The sequence below is a fragment of the Primulina tabacum genome, chromosome 8 (assembly GCF_025594145.1).
Source record: "Primulina tabacum isolate GXHZ01 chromosome 8, ASM2559414v2, whole genome shotgun sequence".
NCBI classification, from domain to species: Eukaryota; Viridiplantae; Streptophyta; class Magnoliopsida; order Lamiales; family Gesneriaceae; genus Primulina; species Primulina tabacum.
Window position 1 is genome coordinate 17,480,939 of NC_134557.1, and position 17,903 is coordinate 17,498,841.

The 17,903-nt window shown below is 40.0% G+C and overlaps 1 protein-coding gene across 1 annotated transcript; it reads right to left on the minus strand.

The window, feature by feature from the left end:
• Window positions 1-4,023: 4,023 nt before the first annotated feature.
• Window positions 4,024-17,674, minus strand: LOC142554621 (uncharacterized). The gene is made up of 7 exons (XM_075665283.1): window positions 17,402-17,674; window positions 16,554-17,324; window positions 7,345-7,395; window positions 6,536-7,258; window positions 5,313-6,098; window positions 4,240-4,668; window positions 4,024-4,197 (listed from the first exon to the last, which is right to left on the minus strand). The coding sequence occupies exons 1-7, from the start codon at window positions 17,672-17,674 to the stop codon at window positions 4,024-4,026; spliced, it is 3,207 nt and encodes a 1,068-aa protein (XP_075521398.1).
• Between the last annotated feature and the right edge of the window lie 229 nt (window positions 17,675-17,903).

A 17,903-nucleotide genomic window follows, 5' to 3' on the forward strand; every position in this document is an offset into this window, starting at 1 on the left:
CATATGTGCGGGTCCTTCTATGTGTTGGCTTTCTTCTTGCGCACACATGCGCGCCATTGCTTCGCGCACATGCGCGGAGTCTTCTGTTTTGTTCATCCGGAATTCCCATGTCCGGCGCATATGCGCGGGGTTCTCTGGCCTCAGTGCTTGATTTGCTCACACTTCTTCTCCTAAGCGTCATTTTAGTTAATTTTCACGCCCATGTCGTAGCCGTACCTAAATTCCTGCAACCACACCAAAAATAGCAAAAACGCATAATTCTGCCCAAAAAAACTAACAATCTATATGATTAAAAGGATAATTTAATTGCACAAAATGCACTTATCAAATCCCCCCAAACTTAAAGTTTTGCTAGTCCCGAGCAAAATAAAATAAAACATTAACTAAACTAGACTTGACACATCCTAAAGAAAGTAACTAAACGAACAAGAATTGTGGAATAAAAAGATAACCACTAGCCTCAGATATTACAGTCCCCATCATATTGAAACAAACACATGCCACATTACTCACAGTTCACGTGCATGTGTGTTTTGCTATTCTTGTTTACCCAATCCAAATGCCAAGATAAGTTCATAACTTTTTATCTCATAAAATTCTGGACTCCTCGACACACATGTAATTAGCAAACCCATTGAATCACAAATCAACAGGACTTATAGGGTAACATTTGGCTAAACAAAATGGCAATCTGAAAACAATAATTAACCAAACAATGTCCAATATCATGAGATGCGCACATGTACACAATCAAATTCTATGTCTATTGACGGCATTTCTCAAGTGTCCATAGGCTTAACTTTGGCAACTCTTCTCTAATAATATATTGGGTACGTGTGACTCGGTTAATAGGTCTTTTAAGCTTATGACGTTAGGCTATGGTTAATGGCTACAAATGAAGATAGGGAATCAAAAGTGAGAGAAACAAACTAATTTAATTTTCAACACGCTTCTCCTTCTTCCTCTTGTTTCACATCCACTTGCTTTGCCACAACATATTCACCATTTTGTTCTCTTTCTAACATCAATACGTCATACTCTTTTATTCTTCATTCAACTTTTTCCTTCTCCCTTTTTTCAACAACATCTTTTTTTTTTTGCATAGAAATTAATTTCTTTCTTTTCACCTTTTTTCTCCTTTCAATTATATTCTTATACGCACACAAGGGAGAAGAACTTTTGTCGTGATACACAGGTTTGTTTTCTCTCAGTTTTCGGCAGGTACTAGTGTATATGCTCAAAAGTTGGTAGTTGACGTAGGGATTTAGAATTGATACGAATGGGGGCTTTTGTGTGCCTTGGCACACTCCATTCGATTTTCATTAAGCTCAAACATGGGACATTAGGGTATAATATGATGTTATGGGTAGGCTTGAAAGGCTCAAACATTCCAAAAATCGCCTAAATCATCCCTAAGTTACAAAATACCCGTATCTTGCCTCGAAGAGTGCCAAACCAAGTTCTAGACTACTTTCAATTTACCAATCAACAAACAAAGATAGATCATGTCTTCGGGTATTCAAACAGAACAAATCACACATCTCATCCTCATTTAGGCTCAAAGGGCTAACAATTCACAAATTATTCAAGGAAAAACAGGCCCAACATAATTCAAAGACTGCCTGAATCATTTTTGTGTTAGTGAACATGTAGCTCAACAACAAGTAATCACAGGCAGGTTTTGGAGTCCATTCATACATTTCAAATCACAAACCACATGAATACTCTCTTGACATCGGATGTATCAACAATCATAGCAATCGTGAATTCGTGTGTAAACGGTCAACTCTCATCATTGTTTGGTTATCACCTTAATTCCACAACTCTAGAAAAAAACAATTTAACGACTAAAAAATAAAGACAAAAGTAATTTTTTTTAAAGCATCAAAATTAAAACACTAAAGCATCAAAATTAAATCATCAAAACAAATCAAATCAAATGAAATCACCCCCCCAAACTTAAAGTATGCATTGTCCTCAATGTATAAACAAGAAAGAACGGGACAATCATACCTTTCACGACGAGCGTCAGTGCTCGCCGTCACCATCGTCGTCATCCGCGTCCATGTTCTGGGGTGGGGGCTGGTAAGGGGCTCTAGGGTACTGTGGTGGCCAAACCGGTGGCTGGGGAGACGTCGGATCCTCTGGACCTATAGGTGGAAACCATTGAGCAAGCACGACAGTGAAGTCCATCATATATCCCATGAAATGGTCGGTGCGGTGCTGAAGCGAATCCAGCACCTGGCGCTGCTCAACCAGTAACCTTCTCTGGTCCTCCATCTCTGTCTCAAGTCTACGAAATCGGTCTCCCCTGCGCTGTCGGGCTGCCTCAGGTGGTGGATACTCGTGGGGAATATAAGAGGCAGCTCCAAAGAAGGTAACAATGGTGGCCTTCGCCTTAAACACTTTCTCATCAGGCGACCATGACACACCGGCCTGTCGGTATAGCTCGGTAACAATATGAGGGCATGGAAGGACGACCGTGGCTAACCCTGTGCCGGCTCTCATAATCGATCCATAAATTATTTTCCCCAAGTCAACAGATTTGCCCATTACAATAACAAAGACAAGTGCAACTTTGTCTTTGGTTACATCATGGTAGTGTGAGGATGGGAGAACCCGGGCCAACACGAACGATGTCCACGCACTTGCATTGGGGCCCATATCGGATTTCTTTAGAGAAATTGGACCACTCGAGCTCATTTTCCATGTAGCGCCTACCTGACATAAGGTCTGAATGACCTCTGAATAATTAACCTCATCTTCTAGAAATTCACTGTACTCGTCTTGGCCGAGGCTTGGCATCTGATAGATCATGTTTATCGTTTGAGAGTCAAACGATACCAATTTACCTTGCACCAGTACTTTCGACTCGTCATGGCGTATCCGCAGATTAGCATAGAACTCCCGCACAACTGAGATCACAGCATCTAGAGGAGGGTGAGCAAATTCAACCCATTGTCTTAGTTCCAGTTCATTCACAATCACACCACGTGCTATCGATAAATTAAATCCCCTCTCCGGGATGATAGAGCGAGTCATGGAGCTCTCATAAATTTTCTGAGCTTCCTCATTCCAAAATCGATGCATGTCAAAACTTGCGGAGGACGAAGCACCCTTCTTTGATTTTTTTTTCGGCCCCATATCAATTAATAATGCAAAACTACACCCACACACTTAATTCAACAACTGAAAAGACCAAAATCCGGTAATCGTACCACAATGTGCGTAGCAATTAGAATCTCACCCCATCAACTGATACGGTTAGCAATACAATATACGACCCAGTCACAAACTATTCGAGAAAAACAACAAGTGCCCAATTCACAATATTAAAGGTTCCTCAAATATATCGAACACAATTTCTACTATTCTGAAAACTTTAACAAAATCTGGAGAAAACCCCTTACTTGAACGAGAAGATGACCAGAAATCGGAGTGTGTCGGAACTTGTGGCGGTGCTTGAAGGCGGCGGTCGTTTCTACTGAGCAGCGGCGGCGGTGTTTCGGAGGAGGGTGGCGGCTTGTTTCTGAGAGAGACTGAAAGTTGCTGTGTGAATTCTGAAGAGGGTTTCGCGATTGCCCCTTTTTTTTCTTAAATTTGGTCGCGCGCATATGCGCGACTAAAATCGGCGCATATGCGCCGCGGCTACTGTCCTACATGTTGAAATATCGCGCATATGCGCGCCCTGAGTGGCGCATGTGCGCCGAGTCCTCTACCTGTGTCACGCATGTGCGCGCCTTGAGTGGCGCATATGAGCTGAGTTATCTGCCTGTGTCGCGCATGTGCGCGAAAATAAATCGCGCATATGCGCGACGCACACTGTCCATAAGATTTTCGAAATTTTTTTTTAAAAATACCTGCAAAAATAAAACAATTCAAATTAATAATTGAATAGAGAAAATTAAAATTAATAAACTAAGGAATTAACATAAAATAATAAATCGGATGTTAAAATAAATAAATGTGGGTTGCCTCCCACACAGCACTTGGTTTAACGTCATCAGCCTGACTTTCTCTTGTCTACTTTGGTTCTCCAAGTGGGATGTTGTCCATGTGTCGCACTTCACTTCCAAAGTAATGCTTGACCCTCTGACCATTTACTTTAAATGTCTGATCATTGTTGCACTTCAACTCAATTGCACCATGTGGATACACTGTTTCCACTGTGAACGGTCCAGACCATCGTGATTTTAGCTTACCAGGAAACAACCTCAGTCAAGAATTGAATAATAACACCTGTTGCCCTGGTTCGAAATCTCGTCGAAGAATCTGCTTGTCGATCCATCTCTTGGTCTTTTCTTTGTATATCTTTGCATTCTCGTATGCATCATTCTGGAATTCCTCCATCTCGTTCAGTTGCAACAATCGTTGCTCATCAAATGCTCCCATATCAAAATTTAGCCTTTTCACAGCCCAAAATACTTTGTGCTCCAGTTCCAAAGGTAGATGGCAAGCTTTCCCAAAGACCAACCTATAAGGTGACATCCCGATAGGTGTCTTGTATGCAGTCCTGTACGCCCATAAAGCATCATCTAGCTTAATCGCCCAATCCTTCCGGTTTGTCTTCACTGTTTTTTCTAATATCTGCTTGATCTCTCGGTTGGATATTTCTGCTTGCCCATTAGCTTGCGGATGGTATGCTAGTGTCACCCTGTGCTTCACATCCTACTTGGCCAACAGTGAGTTAAAAATTTTGTTACAAAATTGTGTACCTTCATCACTGATTATGGCTCTAGGCGTTCCAAATCTTGTAAAGATATTCCTGTGGACAAACTTAACAACAACTCGAGCATCATTAGTACTGGTGGCAATTGCTTCCACCCATTTGGACACATAATCAACAACGAGTAAAATATAAGATTGACCAAAAGAAGATGGGAATGGACCCATAAAGTCAATACCCCATACATCAAAAAGCTCCACCTCCAAAATATTTGTTAGTGGTAACTCATGGCGTCTAGAAATATTGCCAACTCTTTGGCATTTATCACACGATTTTACTAAAGTATAACTGTCTTTAAACAAATTAGGCCAATAAAAACCTGACTGTAACAGCTTAGCTGTGCTCTAAAGTGTCCACCGTAGGGTGAGGAATGACACTGCTCTAGAATCGTACCCGCTTCTTCCTCTGCTACACATCGTCTAATTATTTGATCAGCGCATCTCTTGAACAAGAAAGGATCATCCCACATATAAAACTTGGCATCATGAAGAAATTTCTTCTTTTGGTGATAAGTTAAATCTAGTGTTAATTCTTCTGCAGCAAGAAAATTAGCTATATATGCAAATCAAGGATGTGTAACATTTACCTTGAAGAGTTGTTCGTCTGGAAACGACTCATTGATCACTTCACCTTCAGTTCTTTCTTCCAGCTCTAGGCGTGACAAGTGATCTGCCACATGGTTCTCACAACCTTTCTTGTCTTTGACTTCAAAGTCAAATTCTTGAAGTAGGAGTATCCATCGTATCAACCTGGGCTTTGCATCTTTTTTGGCAAACAAGTAACGAAGAGCTGCATGGTCAGTGAAAACAGTTACCTTGGTGCCAATGAGATATGTTCTAAACTTATCGAATGCAAACACCACTGCTAGCATCTCTTTCTCAGTAGTTATGTAATTCTGTTGGGCTGCATTTAGTGTACGACTTGCATAGTAGATAGCCTTGAACATCTTGTCTCGCCTTTGTCCCAATGATGCCCCCACAGCATAGTCGCTAGCGTCGCACATGAGCTCAAAGGGCTCCTTCCAATCAGGCAATATCATAATGGGGGCAGAAATCAGTGCTGTCTTGTTCCTGTTAAATGCTTGCAAACAATCATCGTCAAAAATAAAAGTAGAATCTTTCTCTAACATATTAGATAAAGTTCTAGTAATTTTAGAGAAATTTTTAATATAACGAGAATAGAACCCGGCATATCCCAAGAAACTTCGGATCCCTTTCACATTCTTCGGCGGTGGAAGATTTTCAATTGCCACAACTTTGGCTCTGTCCACTTCTATCCCTCTAGCCGAAATCATATGCCCAAGCACAATACCTTCTTGCTCCATGAAGTGACATTTCTCGCAATTCAACACTAAATTCTTCTCCCGACATCTCTGCAAAACAAGCGTTAGATTCTGCAAACAATGATCAAATGATGAACCAAAAACAGATATATCATCCATAAAAACTTCCATTATTTCCTCGACCATGTCAGAAAATATGGCCATCATACACCTCTGAAAAGTATCAGGTGCATTGCAAAGACCAAATATCATTCTCCTGAAAGCAAATGTACCGTAGGGGCAAGTGAAGGTAGTCTTCTCTTGATCCTCCGGTGCTATGACAATCTGATTGTAACCTGAATAACAATCTAGAAAGCAATAATAATGATAACCACCTACTCTATCAAGCATCTGGTCAATAAAGGGAAGAGGGAAGTGATCTTTCCTAGTAGCATCATTCAATTTCCTGTAATCTATACACACTCGCCAACCAGTCACTGGACGAGTTAATATCAATTCATTATTCTCATTTCTCACCACAGTTATACCCCCTTTTTAGGCACTACTTGTACTGGTGAAACCCAAAAACTGTCAGATATAGCATAAATAACACCAGCATTTAACAGTTTTAATACCTCAGCTCTCACAACCTCTTTCATGGCTGGATTAAACCTCCTTTGATGGTCAACATAGGGGGAATAAGACTCCTGCATCAAGATTTTATGCATACAAACAGTAGGGCTAATCCTCTTGATATCAGAAATTGTCCATCCCAAAGCAGATTTAAACTCTCGCAATACTCTCAACAACTTATCATTTTCTTCAATAGTAAGAGCAGAAGAGATGATTACCGGATAGGACAAACTCTCATCTAGGAATGCATAGCACAAATGACTAGGTAAATCCTTTAATGCAGGGGATGCTTTTGGTACCTCTTTACTTGCATCTTCAAGTAACTCTTCAAGTTGGGCATTAATCTTTTCCTTAGGTAGCGTATTGAGAGCAACTAGCTCTTCTCGTACATCCCAGTCCTCTTCATCCACTGTAGAAACTGACTCCAACAAGCATCTCTCCAAAGAGTCTTTCGTCATCCTACCTACACCAACATGGGATACACAAGAATCAATGATGTCAATGCCATTACAAGTACTTACCTCATTTGGTCCTCTGATGGTGTTGTAGATATTTAACATGACTTCCTCTCCACCTACTCTCAGTGTGAGCTCGCCCTTGTGCACATCAATCAAGCTTTTTCGATGGCCAAGAACGGCCTTCCAAAGATAAGTGGAGTTTCGTGGTCTTCCTCCATATCTAAAATGACAAAATCAGCAGAAAATATGAATTTGTCTACCTTTACCAGCACATCCCTCACTATCCCTCGTGGATATGTAAGTGATATGTCCGCCAGCTGCAGAGTAATAGTGCGAGGTGTTAGAGTAGGTGCTCGTCGAGCCAAGTGTTGGCCGAGTGTTCACAATGAAACTCTATGTATAAACAATCTTTATTTTAATAATATTTGAAATTATTATTGGCACATCTTTATCTGAATACCCATGCTAGTTGCATAGATAAAGCCCTTGAATATACAAATAGTAGAAAGAATATGAGATGCTCATATGATGAGTATCATGAAACTCATATTTGGAATACTGTATATTCTAAACAGTTCCTAGTCGATTCAGCCGCCGCTAAGAAGGATATAGGCCGCTCGAGTTCGAGACTAGTATCTACGATGTGAGTACCATGTTTCATTGGTAGGGGACATTGTGATGTCCGAGCATGCAGATAGGTGCTCCTTGAAGAGTGCACTTAACAACCCTCCATAAAGAACTTTCCAAGTGGTTCTCACTTATCGAGTGGAAACGTCCTAGTTTATGGTTGTACACCATTAGTCCTTATGACCCTGGACAACATTGAGACTCTATGTGCTAGAATTACACTTTGACTTGTTTACGGACTCTCATGGGGTCATCAGGTGGCAAGGTTGGGTGTTCTGTCGAAACATACAGGAGTCGATGCATTGTAGTCGGGGATTCACCGCTTACCTTCGGGTATGGATATCCTATGTGTTCTCATGTGTATGTAGGTTGAAATCTCTGATCAGAGTATGGTGGTAATTATGAAAGGGGTTTCATAGATTACACCATCGATGTAACTACGACATGACACATAGTATCGATTCATTGACAACTCTCGATATACCAATAGTTGTCGAATCGGTCAGGATATATGAGTTGAAGGGACCGTACTGTATGCTAACCATAATTGAATGGTTCTTGCAGGCACTATCATTTGATACCTAGGAAATCATGTAAGCGATGCTGCTAGGCGTTTAACATGATTGGTTGGGTACTATCAGACTTGAGTTCTGACGTTCTTGTTATCAAGGAGTTGATAAGTAAGAATGGAGCAATTGGGGTATGCTCGTATAAGGACATGTTTAGTCCGAATCACATGGAGATGTGAACCCACGGCTAGTTGTATTAATGAACCATTGAGGGCCACACAAGTACTAGCTTTCTAGATCCCGTTGAGAAGTAAAATAGTTCAATGTGTTGAACAACTTATAAAGAAGTTTATAAGCGTAAATAAAAATAGAAGTATGACTTCTATAAGGAGAATGTAACTTTTAATTTGAGAAAGTGTTCCTAAATTAAAAGTTGGCCAAACGAGTAATGTATTTAAAAATTGTGATTTTCATATACATTATCATGGACTAAATTAAATTAATTCAAGTGTTGAATTAATTAAACATTAGTGGGCCTAGTAGAGTCCAAATAATTAAATGATTCAAGTGTTGAATTAATTAAATAATATTGGGTCTTGTAGAGCCCAATAAAAAATAATTATTTAACTAGTGGGCTTGTGTAAAATCAAGTAAAGTTTAAATAGTCTCAAAATGTGTTTGAGATATATAAAATAAAAGTCCATGGGCTTTGTAAATGTTACATGCCCAAATAATATAATATGCATGGGGAGGAGATGAAGAGTTGGGAGACAACCTTTTTCAATTAACAAGGCTTGTGTCTCACATGCTCACTTAACTTTTGATACACCAAGAAAAATGAATTCATCTCTCCTCGCATCACCATATGGCCGAAACTTCTTGCAAGTTTTTCTCCCAATTTTTGTTCTTCAATTTGTTGAGGAAACACTTCACTTCTCCTTGAAAAATCCTCTTATTTTTCGAATGCAAAATAAGAGGGGTTCTAGCTACTTGGTGGTGGGCCTAATTTTGGAGAAAGGAAGCTTGTAGAAGGTCTTGCCATTGAAGAGCTTAGTTGTATATCAACTAAGTTGGAGCCAACATCAATCTTTTAAGATTGATAGGTATATTTTTTAAACACCCTATGTATGACATCTTGGTGTTTTTGTATTTGCTACACATCTTATTAGAGGTGTTCGGTTTTCTCTTCTTGAAAATAAAATTTTGAACTTCCGTTGTACATTAGAACACCTAAAATCGATCCCTTTCAAGTGGTATCATGAGCTATGGATACTATTTTGTGTAGCTTATTCAAGATATTATATTTAGGTCGATTTATAACCGCATGAGATGATTTGTTGCAACGATTCAAGGCCGGATTTGGGTCGGCTTTTGGGCAGCAAGTTGCTGCCCATTTTGGGCAGCTTGGGCTGCCCGAAACAGGCAGAAAGGGCAGCCCAAGGGGATGCCCGTACAGCCCCCTATTTTAATAATAATAAAAAAAAATTTGTGCAAAGTTGGCCGGAATCCAGCGACGGAGCTTTGGCAACGGTGATGACGACTAGGGTTTTCAAAAGGTGTTTTGAAATATCAAAGTGTCATGGGCCTTGAGTTGTTGGGCCATTGGATGGCTAACATATTTGTGAATTTTAATGGGCCAAAATGTTTTTGGTGAAAAATGATTTTTTGGGCCCTTAAATTTACAAAAGTTGCAAATATTTTCTCATAAAATAAATAATTGAAGTTGGACTTTAGTTATTTATAGTAAATGGTGATTTACAAGAAATTCGGTTATAAATAAATTAATTAGAAAGTAGACAAAGGTGTTTGTATACTTTGTTAATTTAGTTTATAATCGTGGCGGTTAGTGATTGGATCAAGATATATAATATTGGATCAATTAATTATTGTGATAATTAATTGATGGTGTATGATATGTGATATTATGCATGAAGGATGATCAAAAGTCCAAGCCCAATTTGCTAGGTGTATGCTAGGATATTTTGTGTTGAATGATTGTAATAATTATCAAATTTCAAGTGGGCTTGGTTTATGGCCCGTTCCCACCCCATGAGATGTATCCCTATTTGCCATGGATATTTATTTGTAAATATTAGTATAGTGGATGATCAAGATTGGAAGATGGTGGCCTTGATGATTATGAAGATCGAAGACATGTAAATATTGGAAGCTTATGTAATAGTTGCATTTGCATCCCATGCATTTCCTAGGATTGGACCTAGGCCCGTGTTTAGCTCACATGGGCCATTTGTATTGGGACGATTGATCATCCTTGTTTTGTTTACTTTTTATAATATATGCATGATATGTTATAAATAATGAGTATGTGCGTTATTATTATGATAATAACAAAAATGCATGAATCCGGCAAACATACGATCAAACATGGCGAGCTTTTAAATAAAATTAATGATGAGACCTTTCAAAATTAAAAACCCTCATTTTGAATAAGATTCAAAATTAATATCAAGCCCGAAAAGGGGAATTATAAATTTTTTTATAATTTCCATGTCTTCCATCGACAATGGGTGCATGATGAACGCTACCCGTGCTCGGGGCTCGGCTCATATTATTGGGGGGGCCCTGGGTGCCCGAAAGCTGTGACATCCATTGACATGGTGATGTGAACTACGTGGAACTCCCATGATTTCGGCTCATATTATTGGGGGAACTCTTGGCGACCGTCCATTAAGGTTCAACATCGATGGGTAAGGCTTGACACATGAAGATGAACGAAGTCATATTATTGGGTTCTAATCAAACGTGAGACAAAAATTTACGTAGAGGGTTGCATTGTGATGCAATTGGAAACTACCTTTTAGGAATTGTGATTGGCTGATATTATTCCGGATCATGATTCGCTAAATGGACCTTGCGTACCTACTGAGAAAAGGAGTTTTCCGTTTTCACTAGAGGGTAGTGAAAGATGTCAAAACAGTGGGAGTAAACATTTATAAAGTAAAAGTCCATACTTTATATCTTACTAAATATTTTAAAATAGTCGTTAACATTTATCTGTTATACTTTTCAGTACAATTTTTGACAATGTCTTCGATTCGCAATCCGCTATCTGCAATACTCGACAAACACGTATTAACTGGACCTAACTACCTCAATTGGCTAAGAAACCTAAAAATTGTCTTGAATTCGGAAAGGATAGCACATACACTGACTGAGTCGCCCCCTGTTGAGGCTCCGACTGACTGCACTCCTGAGGAATTGCAGACTTACAAGGAATGGTGTGACTATGACTTGAAAGCCAGGTGTTATATGCAGGCTTCTATGAATGATGAGCTGCAGAGGCGTTTTGAGGATACAAAGAGTGTTGCTGACATTCATTTGCATCTCAAGGAGCTGTTTAGTGAGCAAACACGGCCTCTTAGGCATGCTACCGTCAAGGAGCTGATCACTTTGCGCATGCGAGATGGGGCCTCGGTCCATGAGCATGGCCTGAAGTTGATTGGGCTCGTGGACAAGCTCGTTGGTATGGATCTGATGTTGCCTTCGGAGTTGACCACCGACGTGTTGCTCTTATCGCTGCCTAGCTCATTTGATCATTTTGTGGTGAACTTCAACATGAACAAGATGGAGCCGACCCTTGAGGAGTTGGTGAACATGCTTGTGACCTTTGAGTCCACAATCAAGAAAGAGAAGCTGGTTCTTTATGTGGGGTCTTCATCTGGTACGAAGATTGATCCACATGGGAAGGGAAAGAAGCGTTCTTTCCAATGTCCCAAGAAGAACGTGCCCTTGTTGAGGCAATCTCCGAATCCCGTCGTGGCAGCCACACCAGTTAAGGCTGACAAGACTAGTGATGTTTGTCATCACTGCAAGAAGCCTGGACATTGGAGGCGTAATTGCAAAGAATATCTTGCTCAGAAAAGTTCTGAAAATGGTATGTTCTACATTGAAGTAAACATTTCAATTAACTCTACTTCTTGGGTATTGGATTCCGGCTGTGGCTCACATCTTTGTAATGAGTTACAAGTGATGGGAAGAAGTAGGAAGCTTAGGGAAGTTGTGACCTTCTTGAGGATGGGCAATGGAGCAAGAGTTGCTGCCAAGGCTGTTGAAGATGTTTACTTATTGTAGAACAATAGTTTTAAGTTAATTTTATGAGATGTTTTGTTTGTACCTGAATTGGTGAAAAACATTGTTTCCATTTCTATGCTAGATAAAGATGGATATTCTTGTTTATTTAGCAAAGGTGTTTGGAACATTTACAAGAATGAATGTTTAATTGGTACTGGAGAACTTGAAAACGATCTCTATAACTTAAAATTGAAAGATATTCCACTAAATGTCCATTCAAAGGCCGACACCATATGAGATATGGGGGTGCCCTGCTTATGTGAAGCAGGTAGTGGGAGATAAATTGGATGTCGATCCATTTTATGTTACTTTGTGGGATATCCAAAGAATTCGGTTGGATACTACTTCTATCATCCCCAAGAAACAAAAGTGTTTGTTTCTAGGAATGCAACCTTTTTGGAAAAGAAATTCTATTGGATAGAAAAGGGGAGATGATAGAACTCGAAGAGGTTCGAGAGACACCCACAATTATAGAACCCACACCCGAAGAGCCAAGAGAGGAGATACAAGCTCCTAGAAGATTCGAGAGAGTCTCGAGATCACCTATGAGGTATGGTCTGCTTCTTGAAGAGGGCCATGATGAGCCTAACCATGGATGTGATCCAAGGACCTTCAAGGAAGCGTTATCTGATGCCGATTCATCCAAGTGGCTTGAAGCAATGGAATCTGAGATGAATTCCTTGCATTCGAACCAAGTGTGGAATCTCGTGGATCCACCTGAGGGAATTGTTCCCATAGGGTGTAAATGGATTTACAAGAGGAAACTTGGGACGGATGGGAAGGTATTGACCTTCAAGGCGCGATTGGTGGCAAAAGGATATACTCAAAGACAAGGAGTTGACTTTGAGGAAACCTTTTCTCCAGTTGCAATGTTCAAGTCGATAAGGATATTGCTAGCCATATCTGCATGGTATGACTATGAGATATGGCAGATGGATGTCAAGACAGCCTTTCTTAATGGGGATATTAAGTAAGAAATTTACATGTCTCAACCTGAAGGGTTTACATCTATCGGAAGTGAGCATATGGTATGCAAACTTCAGAGATCTATTTATGGTCTAAAGCAGGCATCTAGGAGTTGGAACCTTAAATTCGATAGTACAATCAAAGAGTTTGGTTTTACTAAGAATCCTGAGGAACTCTGTGTGTATAAGAAGGTCAGTGGGAGTGCTGTGACATTCCTGGTGTTGTATGTTGATGACATTCTACTCATTGGGAATGATGTAGGGATGTTGGAATCAACTAAGATATGGTTAGCGAGTAAGTTCTCAATGCAGGACTTGGGTGAAGCATCTTTTGTATTGGGAATACAGATCTATAGAGATAGATCAAGAAGATTGCTTGGTCTCACCCAGTCCACATACATTGATACCATCGTGAAGCGGTTCTCGATGGATGATTCCAAGAGAGGACATCTACCAATGCGTCATGGCGTGTCCCTATCCAAGTCTATGTCTCCCAAGACTGATGCAGAGATAGCGGCGATGACAAGCATTCCTTATGCATCTGCAATTGGTAGCATCATGTATGGGATGATATCTGCACGTCCTGACGTGGTTTTCGCACTAAGTGTAGTGAGTAGATATCAATCGAACCCTGGTCTTCCACATTGGAAAGCTGTGAAAGACATCCTCAAGTATTTGAGAAGGACCAATAAGTTGCTCTTGGTCTATGGGGTGGAGAACAGAAATTGGAAGGCTATACCGACTCTAGCTTCCAAAGTGATATCGATGACTCGAAGTCAACCTCTAGATTCATATTCATACTCAATGGTGCTGTTGTCTCTTGGAAGAGTTCCAAGCAAGACAGTACAGCGGATTCCACCACTGAGGCCGAATATATTGCTGCATCAAATGCACCAAATGAGGCTGTTTGGATAAAGAATTTCGTCCAAGAGTTGGACGTCATTCCTAATAGAGTTGCTCCTGTCCCGGTGTTGTGTGCAACACGGGAGCTATAGCTCAAGCAAAGGAGCCAAGGTCTCATCAGAAGTCCAAACATGTATTGAGAAAGTACCACATCCTCCGAGAGATTGTGGAAAGAGGAGATGTCTCGATGACAAAGTCGGCTCCGCAGATAATGTTGCTGATCCACTAACTAAGCCTTTACCTGGACCATTATTCGAGATGCATCGCGAATCAATGGGTTTGAAGCATATGGGTAGTTGGCTCTAGTGCAAGTAGGAGATTGTTAGAGTAGGTGCTCGTCGAGCCAAGTGTTGGCCGAGTGTTCACAATGAAACTCTATCTATAAACAATCTTTATTTTAATAATATTTGAAATTACTATTGGCACATCTTTATCTGAATACCCATGCTAGTTGCATAGATAAAGCCGTTGAATATACAAATAGTAGAAAGAATATGAGATGCTCATATGATGAGTATCATGAAACTCATATTTGGAATACTGTATATTCTAAACAGTTCCTAGTCGATTCAGCCGCCGCTAAGAAGGATATAGGCCGCTCGAGTTCGAGACTAGTATCTGCGATGTGAGTACCATGTTTCATTGGTAGGGAACATTGTGATGTCCGAGCATGCAGATAGGTGCTCCTTGAAGAGTGCACTTAACAACCCTCCATAAAGAACTTTCCAAGTGGTTCTCACTTATCGAGTGGAAACGTCCTAGTTTATGGTTGTACACCATTAGTCCTTATGACCCTGGACAACATTGAGACTCTATGTGCTAGAATTACACTTTGACTTGTTTACCGACTCTCATGGGGTCATCAGGTGGCAAGGTTGGGTGTTCTGTCGAAACATATAGGAGTCGATGCATTGTAGTCGGGGATTCACCGCTTACCTTCGGGTATGGATATCCTATGTGTTCTCATGTGTATGTAGGTTGAAATCTCTGATCAGAGTATGGTGGTAATTATGAAAGGGGTTTCATAGATTACACCATCGATGTAACTACGACATGACACATAGTATCGATTCATTGACAACTCTCGATATACCAATAGTTGTCGAATCGGTCGGGATATATGAGTTGAAGGGACCGTACTGTACGCTAACCATAATTGAATGGTTCTTGCAGGCACTATCATTTGATACCTAGGAAATCATGTAAGCGATGCTGCTAGGCGTTTAACATGATTGGTTGGGTACTATCAGACTTGAGTTCTGACGTTTTTGTTATCAAGGAGTTGATAAGGAAGAATGGAGCAATTGGGGTATGCTCGTATAAGGACATGTTTAGTCCGAATCACATGGAGATGTGAACCCACGGCTAGTTGTATCAATGAACCATTGAGGGCCACACAAGTACTAGCTTTCTAGATCCCGTTGAGAAGTAAAATAGTTCAATGTGTTGAACGGCTTATAAAGGAGTTTATAAGCGTAAATAAAAATAGAAGTATGACTTCTATAAGGAGAATGTAACTTTTAATTTGAGGAAGTGTTCCTAAATTAAAAGTTGGCCAAACGAGTAATGTATTTAGAAATTGTGATTTTCATATACATTATCATGGACTAAATTAAATTAATTCAAGTGTTGAATTAATTAAACACTAGTGGGTCTAGTAGAGTCCAAATAATTAAATTGATTCAAGTGTTGAATTAATTAAATAATATTGGGTCTTGTAGAGCCCAATAAAAAATAATTATTTAACTAGTGGGCTTGAGTAAAATCAAGTAAAGTTTAAATAGTCTCAAAATGTTTTTGAGATATATAAAATAAAAGTTCATGGGCTTTGTAAATGTTACATGCCCAAATAATATAATATGCATGGGGAGGAGGTGAAGAGTTGGGAGACAACCTTTTTCAATTAACAAGGCTTGTGTCTCCCATGCTCACTTAACTTTTGATACACCAAGAAAAATGAATTCCTCTCTCCTCCCATCACCATATGGCCGAAACTTCTTGCAAGTTTTTCTCCCAATTTTTGTTCTTCAATTTGTTGATGAAACACTCCACTTCTCCTTGAAAAATCCTCTTATTTTTCTAGTGTAAAATAAGAGGGGTTCTATATAGTTGGTGGTGGGCCTAATTTTGGAGAAAGGAAGCTTGTAGAAGGTCTTGCCATTGAAGAGCTTAGTTGTATATCAACTAAGTTGGAGCCAACATCAATCTTTTAAGATTGATAGGTATATTTTCTAAACACCTTATGTATGACATCTTGGTGTTTTTGTATTTGCTACACATCTTATTAGAGGTGTTCGGTTTTCTCTTCTTGAAAATAAAATTTTGAACTTCCGTTGCGCATTAGAACACCTAAAATCGATCCCTTTCACTAGGCTTTACCTCGCCAAGCTCCAAAGTCCTGTAAATAGAAAAAGGCATCAAATTAATACTGGCACCTAAATCACATAAGGCCCTATTTATTCTAGAACCACCAATAACACAAGGAATAGTAAAACTCCATGGATCTTTGAGTTTCTGTGGTAGTTTCCTCTGGATTATGGCACTGCACTCTTCGGTTAGCTTTACAGTCTCAAATTCTTGAAGTTTCCTCTTCTTGGACATTACATCCTTAATGAACTTAGCATAATTGGGCATTTGCTCCAATGCACCGGCAAATGGGATGTTAATGTGTATTTTCTTTAATATTTCCAAGAACTTCGCAAACTGATCATCTAACCCTTTCTTCTTGAACCTCTGTGGATATGGAAGATTTACCTTTGAAAACGGTTGTTTCTCAATCACTTTCTTAGGTTCCTCCACTTTCTCTTCTCCAACACTTGCACCCTTTCCATCATTTTTCTCAACACAAATCTCTGCATTCTCTTCAGTAGGCTCTGGGATTCCAATTTCCTTACCACTCCTCAATGTGATAGCTTTGCATTGCTCCCTAGGATTCACCTCTGTATTGCTTGGGAACTGTCCTCTATTCTGATCTTTCAACGCATTGGCTAGTTGCCCAATCTGTGTTTCCAGGGATTTCATCGTGGCACCCATGTTTCCCATGTGTGTCTCCATGCTATCAAGACGAGACTCAGTTCTCGTCATTCTTTTCCCAGACTCAGTCACAAACGTCCCAACTAGATCCTCAAAAGACGGCTTTCCTTCCCCCTTCTGTGTATTGAACCCCGGTGGATGATTCAACACGTTCTTGTTGTTCGCATAAGAGAAATTCTCGTGATTCCTCAAACCTGGGTGATAAGTATTAGGGGAGGATTACCTAGACAACCTCCATAGCCACGATTATTATTGATGTATTGAGCTTCCTCCACAACTGGCTCTTCGTCAGCAGTCACCAGTGCTACATCAGACGTAGATTTGCCTGGCTTGTTTATCGCTGCAATCTGTGCGGTCAATGCCGAAACCTGTGCAGTAAGTGATACAATCGGGTCTACGGCGTACAATCCAGTAGGTTTCCTTGATCCAGATCTCTCACTCGGCCATTGATAACTGTTAATGGTCATTTGTTCAAGCAATTCATAAGCCTCATCAGGTGTTTAGAAAAAATAGTACCTCTGGCGGCTGCATCCACATTCCCTCTAGTTGGTCCATCCAAACCATTGTAAAATAACTCAATCTGCACCCAATCTTCATATCCATGATTCGGACACTTCCTGAGTAATTCTTGGTATCGCTCCCACGCCTCATATAATAACTCAAGTTCTCTCTACCTGAAGTTGGTGATATCTATTT

Bases quoted from the DNA above. Each gene is read 5' to 3' on its own strand.
- LOC142554621 (XM_075665283.1), bottom strand. From the start codon at position 17,674: ATGACCATTAACAGTTATCAATGGCCGAGTGAGAGATCTGGATCAAGG. The intron at 7,259-7,344 runs GTAAAGGTAGAC...TATCTTTGGAAG, and splicing joins GGATAGTGAGGGATGTGCTG to GCCGTTCTTGGCCATCGAAA. The intron at 6,099-6,535 runs GTATAACTGTGG...CTTGTTTTGCAG, and splicing joins AAGTAGTGCCTAAAAAGGGG to AGATGTCGGGAGAAGAATTT.